This window comes from Notothenia coriiceps, unplaced genomic scaffold (genome assembly GCF_000735185.1).
Source record: "Notothenia coriiceps isolate Sejong01 unplaced genomic scaffold, NC01 NC01_scaffold00037244, whole genome shotgun sequence".
NCBI lineage: Eukaryota > Metazoa > Chordata > Actinopteri > Perciformes > Nototheniidae > Notothenia > Notothenia coriiceps.
Window position 1 is genome coordinate 11185826 of NW_011369945.1, and position 9904 is coordinate 11195729.

General features: G+C 40.9%; 2 protein-coding genes across 2 annotated transcripts in view; one reads left to right on the forward strand and one right to left on the reverse strand.

The window, feature by feature from the left end:
• LOC104964693 (SH3 domain-binding protein 5-like) overlaps positions 1 to 9904 on the forward strand; it is a 131484-nt gene that overhangs the window by 93350 nt on the left and 28230 nt on the right. The gene's annotated exons all lie outside the window — the stretch shown is intronic.
• On the reverse strand, positions 1589 to 7804 carry irak3 (interleukin-1 receptor-associated kinase 3). Its single transcript, XM_010793536.1, has 11 exons — positions 7470 to 7804; positions 6501 to 6689; positions 5430 to 5497; positions 4803 to 4952; positions 4639 to 4703; positions 4445 to 4559; positions 3815 to 3933; positions 2962 to 3160; positions 2721 to 2783; positions 2432 to 2599; positions 1589 to 2163 (listed from the first exon to the last, which is right to left on the reverse strand). Exons 1-11 carry the CDS (start codon positions 7570 to 7572, stop codon positions 1792 to 1794), a joined length of 1611 nt encoding a protein of 536 aa, XP_010791838.1. The 5' UTR covers positions 7573 to 7804; the 3' UTR covers positions 1589 to 1791.

Here is a 9904-nt window from a genome sequence, read left to right on the forward strand (position 1 = left end):
CTGCGGTTTTGCTCGACAGTTTCCTGTGGCTCTTTGTTTCAAACCATCCTGGACGTGGTCCGGACCCTTCTGACTTGAGGACGTTATCCATTCTTCGAACCACACTTCTTTAGTTGACACCCTCGTTAATAATCTTTTACCTTCTTGTATTGTGTCTTGGTTGACTATTAGAGGGAGCTAGACCCCGAGGTGCGTTCTCAAGTTGGGCGGCAACCCAGTTTTACTAGTGTCTCTTTTACCACTCGGTTTTTAGGGTCTTTGGTGTGCCCCCCTTTTTGGGGGATCAGGTTTACTCGGGGACTTTTTCTCTCGATTACTGGCGGTTCATTGTTTCCCGGATGGTAGGTCATTGGTGATGCGGGGGCGTTGTCCCTGAGTTAGGACCCGTTCACGGTCTGCACAGGGGGGGACGAATTCGGTTCAGTACAGGTCCGGGCCAGACTTCAAACGATTCTCCCGTAAATCTACTAGGGTCTTTTCTCCTAAGCCCTTCACAGGATACACAGTCTACTTTGTTTTTATCTTGGAAAAACCATTTTTGAGTTGATCTGCACAAACCTTCCGTCTTTCTTACGACTCAACCGGTAGGGTTTCTTGTGGATATGGGATGACATGACACTTTTGTACCCCCACCTTTTGTAGTACGAAACCCCGACAAAAAAGAAGACGTTTCCCTTGGTCCTGCTGACTAGGCACATTTCCTTCTTACTTACCCCGGTCATAGCACTCTAAAACTTCACTGTTGGAGGGTGGAGTTTGGAGTGTGACTGTTTGAGGTTGTGGACAGGTGTCTTTTATACTGATAACGAGTTCAAACAGGTGCCATTAATACATACAAATACTTATTTTCCATCATAATTTCCAAATAAATTCTTTAAAAATCAGACAATGTGATTTTCTGGATTTTTTTTTCTCATTTTGTCTCTCATAGTTGAGTTATACCTACAGGCCTCTCTCATCTTTTTAAGTGGGAGAACTTGCACAATTGGTGGCTGACTAAATACTTTTTTGCCCCACTGTACATAGATACATAGATGTATCCAAGGCTGTTTTTAATGTTCTTGGCAAGATGGCTGTCACACCCAGGTAAAGTATTTTAGGAATTTCCCATAGAAGGTATGTATAAAGGAAGTAAACACAATCCTCTCGACATCACCCATTGGTTATTGGACTAGGCTTTCAAGGCCTCAAGTATGTCATTTTTGTCATTGCCATCTTGGTCTTTTGGATCCAGAAGTGGCCATATTTGGACGAGAGTGCAGGCTGGGGAGGAGCAAGGCTCATCACGTGGTAACATTTTGGATACTAGTTAGGCTGGCTGAACAACGTGTGGTAGCAACGCAGTGGTAGCGACCTAGTGATTTGTCAATAACAAAGTAGCCACGACCAAATGCTTATTTTTGTTTATTTTATTCTAAATGGAACCATAATATACAAAATAACATCGAGCTGTAATGACGAATACTTGCAACTAGCCGTAGAGGACATAAAGTTATCAGAAAAATGTGAGTTTAGCGTAATTTTCTCATAGACTTCTATTCAATCAAACTTAATTTGCAACTAATGGAATCTCTCTCTGCTGGCCATATCAAGAATGCAGGTTTAAAGCACTTCCCTATTGGCCTTACTTTTTCCACCAGGAAGTTGTCGACCACTTCTAATGAAAGCCTATTAGGAAGCACGTGGTATTGCAGAATTACCCCTCTGAGAATATTATAGATAATCAAATTTGATCATATGTTCGTTTGGTTATCAAAAATGTAACAAATTCGGCATCTGTAATGTGGGATTTTACCAAAACTTACTCTGAGGACTGTCAGTGTAGTTGGGGGTGAAGCCATTGGCCCTGCAGTCTTCACAGGGCAGACCGCCTGTCTCAGCAGGGCAGCTGCACTGTACAGGCCAGCTGCTGTACAGGTCAGCCGACGCCTCACCAGAAGCCCCCCCCACGTCGCTCAGATACGTCACCTCCGACTGGCTGTATTCATTGGGCCCTTCCTGTGTTAGAGTACCAGGGAGGCTGAGCTGCTCATCGTGCTCTACAGGTATGGAGGATAAAAGGCTCATCTCAGTTTTAAGGGGGTTTCCATCATCCAGGCTGTGGGGTTGGTCCGCAGGGGGGCAGCTAGGTGGAGGAAGTAGCTTGCTCAATGCCAAAAGAACCTGAAGACAGTAAAGATTTATAGTATTTATCTCATCCACATTCACCTAAATGAAGGTTGGGAAGTAATGGGTTGGGATTATGTACTCAGATTACACAAAATAAATCGTTTTTATTAAGATTTAGAAATATGTGCAGTTAGATTATAGTAACATTGTCAGGAATTACTTGATATTTGAAATATGGCAATTTCCATACCCAAATGTTTCAGAATAAATAGAGAAACCAAGGAAACATTCCTAAAGCAAAGATTGATCCTTGATTACTCACAGTCTCCATGCTTGGTCTGCTGCGCTGTCGACTCGCCGTGCAGTCCAGGGCCAGACTCAGCAGGCCGAGGGCGATGTCAGTGGGCCACCGACCTGCCGCCACATCCAAAAACTGTAGACAAGAGTCCACACCACCGCTGTGCTCCACCTCCGTTACTAGCAGCTCTCTCTGACATAGCAGACACAGAGAGCACGAGGTTACTGCATACTGCAAATAGTGACTATTGTAAGACATCAACCTGGTTGCTAAAGAACTCTATGAACTTTCTATTCTACCTTCAGTGACTCACCAGTGGTTTTTGTTTAGGTAATTCCTCTTTTACCTTCCTTCCTGTTACGGTTTCCATTATAACCTGAAGGCATGCAAACGAGAATTAACGGCAATAAATCATAATGTTTCTATCAGAAATCATAGTCCACTACAGTCACAACAAAGATATGATGATACAACAAAGGATGTCTATGTGACATCCTAATTTACATACAGGGTGAGAACGTTTTGCTGAGCTTATATTATTTAGTTACAATCACCATCCCAAAGCTGAAAACATCCAAGCTAGAGGAGAGCTTGCCGTCTCGGATGTAGTCCTCAGAAAGGTATGCCAGGTTGCTGTGGGACTTCGTATCCAGAGTGATGGTACAGAGCTGATTGGATGAATTAGGACGGAGGCGGGCCAACCCAAAGTCAGACACCTTGGGCTGCAGGGTGTCATCCAAAAGTATGTTTGCACTGTGCAGAAAACCCATATGGACACTTTGTAAACTTTGTTAGATAACTGAGATAACATCTGTAGTTAATACAAGCTTAGGAGATGTTCACCTATTGTTCTAAGTCACAAAATAAGATGGTAAGGTACCCATACGAGGAGCCTTTACGTCATCTTATAAACCGTGACTAAAGATTGATTTGCCGAACATGGCGTGGTGACGTGAAGCCATGCGACTGTCATGTACAGTAGTTTGTTTATAGCATAACGTTAGCTATTTACTTTTGGAAATTGCATTTAGGCTTCAACTATTATAAAAGGGGTTTTAATATGTGAAGATGATCCTGCAGAACAAAATATGTAAGTATCATGAACGTGTGTTAGCCACAGATCTTATTTTCTGCAATATACCAAAATCCAATGGAAAAAAAACATTAGATTTGTGTTGAAGTCCCTGCAATGCTATCTATTCGGTCTATCTAAAAAAATATGTCAGCACTGCACCACTCTATTATGGCCGTAACATTTCAGATTGTTTCTTTCTAAGCTTGAAGCAATTGGTCATCCTGTAAATGATATAATGTTCAGGTTGAGTGTTGCACATCGCAGTGACAATGCTTTTCTGAAGAGAACAGGACAGCCAGAATGTGGAGGCGCTGAGTGATCAGGAGGTGTACCTGGAGATGTTGCCGCAGATCACCGGGCAGGGCTGGACTGTATGGAGGTGATACAAGGCCTTTGCAGTTCCCTTAATGATGTTGAGACGCTCTTGCCAGGACAGAGGGGGCTCTCCATCCTGTACAGTGACAATACACAATATTAAATATAAAACAAAAATATGCTTTCAAGTAAATTAACAATAACTGTGGTTTGAGACTCTGTGGGTCTCAGTCCTCTTTTAGGCAGTCTGGGATATGATTTTAAAAGCTAAAATGCTAATTAATCCATCTGCTGATCTTAAAATCTGTTCAATAAATGTTTAAGGTAAGGTAAGGCTTATAACCATTTAATGCAACCATGGATAGAATAGGAAAACAAAATAGAATTGGAAGGGATGAAACCCTCTTTAATGGTCACACATGCAGAGCACAGAGCACACAAAGTGACATTTGGCCTCTGCATTTAACCCATCCTAGTACTAGGAGCAGCTATTGTACAGCGCCCGGGGATACATGTTCACTTCCTGCTTTTGATTGTGAAACTGTTACCTAGAAACTTTTTTTCTCTGGTTTTGTTACAGACAGGAACACACTTGCTTGTGGACATACTGCAGTAGGCCAACAGATGTTGATAAGTAAAACCCATACCTTATGGTGTAATCTGTGGAAGAGTGATCCATTAGGGAGGTAAGGATAGAGCACACAGTAGCGGTCCTCATTAGAAACACAGCACAACAATTCTAGGATGTTTGGATGTTGGTACCTGTAACACATCAATTCATAAAAATAAACAACTCTCTATCAGATCAATAAAGGAAGGTCATTTGAGAGTTGTTACATACAAAAGATGAGTTTCCATTTCTTTTCTGAAGACATCCCAGAGGTTTTTCCAGGACTGCATTTTTACCTGAAGAAAGATTTATAAAGAATGCATGAAAGCCGGAATGAGTTGAACAGCAAGCAAGCACATCTCCCAAGATGTCAGAGTGTTAGAATCAATAATCACCTGTTTAAAAAGCTTAACTGCGATCATTTGATCTCCCATGTGTGCTCTGTAGATATCAGAGAAGTGGCCCTCTGCAATTCTCAAGTCAGGATGGAAATGTTTGGTTACTTCTATGATGTATTGGAAAGTCGCCTCTCGTGGGAAGGATCCCTTATAAGAGAAAATACAAAAAAATGTCATTTATTTTCTTATTTCTCACAGGTAATACAGGCTGAAGGCTTAAAGGCACAACATGGAATTTTCTGCCACCAGGGTCTCTTAGTTAAAACCGTAACAAAAGACAGAGTGATGGTGGCTTTGTGAAGTAGCGTGGGATCATGGGAGTTGTTGTTTGCTCCAACAGTGCTGTTGTTGCAGTCGAGCTTCTGTTCTGGGGCATTTTTACAAGGATCTGGATTTTCCACAAAAATCTCTGACCAAAAGGACTATGGAAGTTAAACGGGTAAAGACACAGCAAATACCACTTAAAATGACCAAGATATATAGTTATATATAGGTATATGGTAACAAAGTGGCTAAAAGAGAGTAGATTTATGACAGCTTACAGAACTTATGGAGCTTGTGGAAAGACAATTTCATGTTAAAAGGTTATATTTACCATTTAAACAAGTGAACAAACAATTCTACCTTATCTTTAGATGCTGACATCGGCCCTTTGGAATCTGCTTGTTGATTGCTGCTGGGCAAAGGCGACTCTGAAATAGACATATTGCCCAAATGGGAAATGTAATATTTATTTCTTGATAACTGCGTTATATAAGCAAACCATATTATGGTTTGCTTATATAACACATGCACCACCAACAGGAACTGCGAAAGGGCTTTCCATTTCCCCTTTTCGATGTTACTTCCCTCAAAAACTGATTCATTCCCCTTGGGGATACACATCTTTGCATTGACAATAATGGAAGCTTAAAAAAGCCACCACAATATTTGCAACAACTACTGGAAATATAAAGCAATGAAACCTATGATGTAACGTAGTAACCTGCCCCATTGGCCCTGCACTAGTTAAGAAGGCTACAGATAGAGCTTTTCAGGGTTTACCTCTCCTGTGGTATGTTATATAGGTTTTTGTGCATGTAAAAAAAAGTCTCCAAAGGCAAAGGAGTTTCTCTCCCTCACTCTCCCAGTGCCTGAAACACCTCCATTAGACTCCTTTGTTTCCTTCCATAACATAGTGACGTCGCTTTGTAACACTAGCACTTCTATTGGCTAGTGCTCCAAGACCTGGTATGTGATAGGCTGAGGGGTGGGATATCTCTAAGTGGTTGACCAATCACATCAGAGCTGGCCAGCTATCCAATCAGAACAGACTGGCCTCTGGTTTCAGACAGAGGGTGAAAAGACCTTTTCCTAGAATAGCCCCTTATAATCACCTACGCTAAGTTAATTTTTTCACCAAGTTTTTTTTTTTTTTCCTCAAGTCTAAATGTACCATTAAGTGTAGCACTTATAGTTTATGTTTGTCCTGATGGCCATACTGTAAACTATTTGAAAACCACTGCTTCTCAACCCTGTTTGTTTTTGTTTCCCATGCACATGAGTGTCCAAGGTGTCTCTCTCTCTCTCTCGTTTAATTCTGTCAAGACTTCTATTGCAAACACAATCTGCTCAATTGAGTACCAGCGTTTTCTTAATGTGCTATAAGCAGATAAGTAAGTAAATAACCTTTGCCTTTAATTGTTTGTAACTGACCTTGAGCTTGACTCGTGAAGAGCTGCAGGGCCCTGAGATGTCCCATGTCTTTGAGCAGGTTGAGAAGGTCCTGCACTCGGGAATTCTCCTGAGCCCAGGACCACAGCAGCTCTCTGGTGGGGCTCCGACCCGCCAACTCCGCTCGCTCCAACATGCGGACTTCTAACAAGCTGGGGACAATTTGGACAGCTGGGGACCCACAAAGAGGATGGGCATACAATATATAAAATCAAGCTCACAGAGGAATACTGTGTGTTTATAACAAATATGAATACAGGTTCATTCACCTCTTATCTTAACATATTACACAATTCTTAGTATTGTATAATAATATGCCACATTGAAAAAAAAACAAATGCTAGCATTTCTGAACTTCCTCATTATTATTTAAAGAATACAAAAACAACGGCTCCTTTGTCAACATTGTTCAACAAAATAGATTGTTGTATTTCTTATTGATTGTATATTTGCAGTGGTGTGAAGTAACTAAGTACATTTACCCGAGTACCATGTACTTTACATGTATTTCAATTTGTTGCTACTTTGTACTGCTGCTCCACATTTACCAGCTGCACATGAATGCATCAATAATCATAATCAAAACATATCATTTATATTATTCTAAAATGGATCAATCTGCATAATGAGTACTTTTACTTCAGCTACTTTAGTACAGTTTGAAGCTAATACCTTTGTACTTTTACTTGAGAGAAGCCTTGAACATTTGCAATGCAAGGCTTTTCCTTGAGTATTCCTACACTCTGGTACTTCTACTTGAACAAGATAAGAGTACATCTTCCACCCCTGTATTTTTGTGATAGACATTGCATATCCAACAGTATAAAAAGTTACATTCAGAGAAAGTTTCCTGTTAATTACAAAAATCCACGAGTTAATTGTTATCTTAGTGGCTGCCGCTGCGGTAGACTTGTATCTCCAAACTTTAACCATGAAAAAGTAGTTCCTCACCTAGTACACGCCACCCGAACCTGTCGTCTCCGCTGTCCATGATTCTACAGAACATTTCGATGATAGCCGGGGGGACATCGTAAAGGAAGGTGGAGGGGTCCATGTGAAAAGCCGCACAGACAGGAGACAATGAAACACTGCGAGGCTTCACTGTGGTTGCTCAAATACGGAAACTCCCTCCGCCCCGTTACGCAGACAACTAAAGGAGTCATTAGGCAGACTCAAAACAAAACAATTTAGTAAAAAAAAACGATTCAAGCAATGTTGCACCAATTTACGAGTGAGCATTGTCGGAAGGACACACCATTTTAACATCAAAGACAATGTTAAAGGCTGCGTCAAATTTCGCCATTCGACATTCCGCCATAAACTGCCATTATCATTGTTTACAACAAACTTTAGGCTATTCTATTATTGGTTTATTTATATATTTGCAATATTTTAAGAACATAACTAAACACTCACGTGCCATAATTGATAGTATGTGCTTTTAACAAAGCGGAAACCTGTAGTTTCCTGGTGTTTTTCGAAGAAAACATACTTAATTCGGCCTCTAGAGGAGTTTTACTTTGTTGTTATAATGTAAGTTTAAATACACATGCAAAAACAGGACCTAATATGTATATTATGCCCGAAATAAAAAAGGTAAAAACACATTTCTCTGTGTATTTTAGCTTTAGTTTAATGTCAGTTATGGATTTATCCTCTATAACTGACTAATTAAATCGTATTATAGGAAGAGATTGTGTGTCATTGTGTTGGGCAAGTTACTTTTAAAAAGTAACTAGTTAGTTATAGTTACTGCTCTCAAAAAAGTAACTAGTTACTTTATTAGTTACTAAATTATAAAAGTAACTAGTAACAAGTTACTTTACTTTAAAAATAATAACAATAAAAATACAAGTTTTTGTGTTGTTTTTTGCTGACTAGTTCTCTGAAGGCAACAGACTCGACCGTTGCGATGGACAGCATGTCCTCAACAACATACCTGGAAATCTATTTAGTTGACTCTGGGTGACATGTGGCGATTTGAAAGAATAGTTTTTTGGCTGTTTAGATGGTGTTGCTCCATCTGGGTCACTGCCGGTGGTTGAGACGGTGGGGTCTTTGGCGACTAGTTTTATAGCCCCATGCACATTAGTTAGGTGCTTCAGGAGATTGGCATTGCTGTTATTCGATGTGGACAATGCTTCCTGTCTGTCCTGCACACATTTTACATTTGACCGTAATACTTTTTTGCGTCCTTTATCCCCACAAATTGAAAATAGTGGTTATATTTCCAAGTTGTAAATGTGCTGCTGCTCTCGCTGATACTTGCATCTGCCATTGTGTGTGTGTGTGTGTGTGTGTGTGTGTGCCGTGTGTGTGTGTGTGTGTGTAGCATTAGGTTAACGCATATAAAAAGTAAATTCAGTTAAGAATATTATAAAAAACATCACAACAATTAGAACACTAAAGACGTACTCACGCTGCAGAAAGACCGAGGATCGTCTCGAAGGTTTCTTCTCCGGGATCCCAGAGAGACGAATTAATAGTTATCAGGGAACGTTAATTGTCCCTTCAGGTCTATGTCAAAGTCTTATTACATGCAATGTTCAGAACCATCTAATTACAAATAGAGGACGTGTGGTAGGACGTCCGGAACTTCTGAACCCCAGTGGGTCGTCATTGGGTTCTATGTTGCAGGGAAAACTCGAATAGTTATTTTACGAATAAGTAAGATCATTCCGCTGCGCCCCACTCCCTTCAAGTCCCCTTCCGGTAGTTCGCTATTCTGTGTTAATGAAGACAATTTCTATGTACTATTGCTACAAACACCACAACTCCTACCAAAATCCCCCTTACTCATACAGCAGGGACAGTTCTCAGAGACAGTACTGAAGCTTAGTAACTACCCCTAGACGGGATTCCTTTGTCTCCCTGGTCTTTGTCGTGTGTTGTGTGTGTGTGTGTGTGTGTGTAGGGTGTGTGTGTTGTATGTGACACTTCGTTGTGCTACCCTTAGTTGGGTGTTGAGGCTGAAATGATGGACCCTTAGGGCGGGTCTTCCCTTTGGCGTGGTTGACCTTATGACCGGGTTGAGTGACAGATCGAGCGAGTCTTCACTTGAGACACATATTTATAACACAGTTAAAACTTCTACCCAGAACAAACTGAACGGCAAAGACGCTGTATCAGAGTGTGCTCCAATCTTGGACTGGGCCTCAGAGACGTCTCACGAAGCACTAATCCTCTAACCCGACTACATACTAACAGTGACAATGAATGGGTAATTTCGTCGTATAACAAATCGAACATAAGAGACCGACGGAAAAGATAGGGAGTGGAAAATGGCTTAAATGGGTTCGAATAGTTTGCTTGGCCTCTGCTCCAGACAAACATTTTAGGGAGGTTTACGAGGTTGTTTGGTGTGTGTGGTGTGTGTGTTGTGTGTG

Bases quoted from the DNA above. Each gene is read 5' to 3' on its own strand.
- irak3 (XM_010793536.1), bottom strand. From the start codon at position 7,572: ATGGACCCCTCCACCTTCCTTTACGATGTCCCCCCGGCTATCATCGAA. The intron at 6,690-7,469 runs GTGAGGAACTAC...GTGGGTCCCCAG, and splicing joins GTTCGGGTGGCGTGTACTAG to CTGTCCAAATTGTCCCCAGC. The intron at 2,164-2,431 runs GTGAGTAATCAA...TACTGTCTTCAG, and splicing joins GCAGACCAAGCATGGAGACT to GTTCTTTTGGCATTGAGCAA.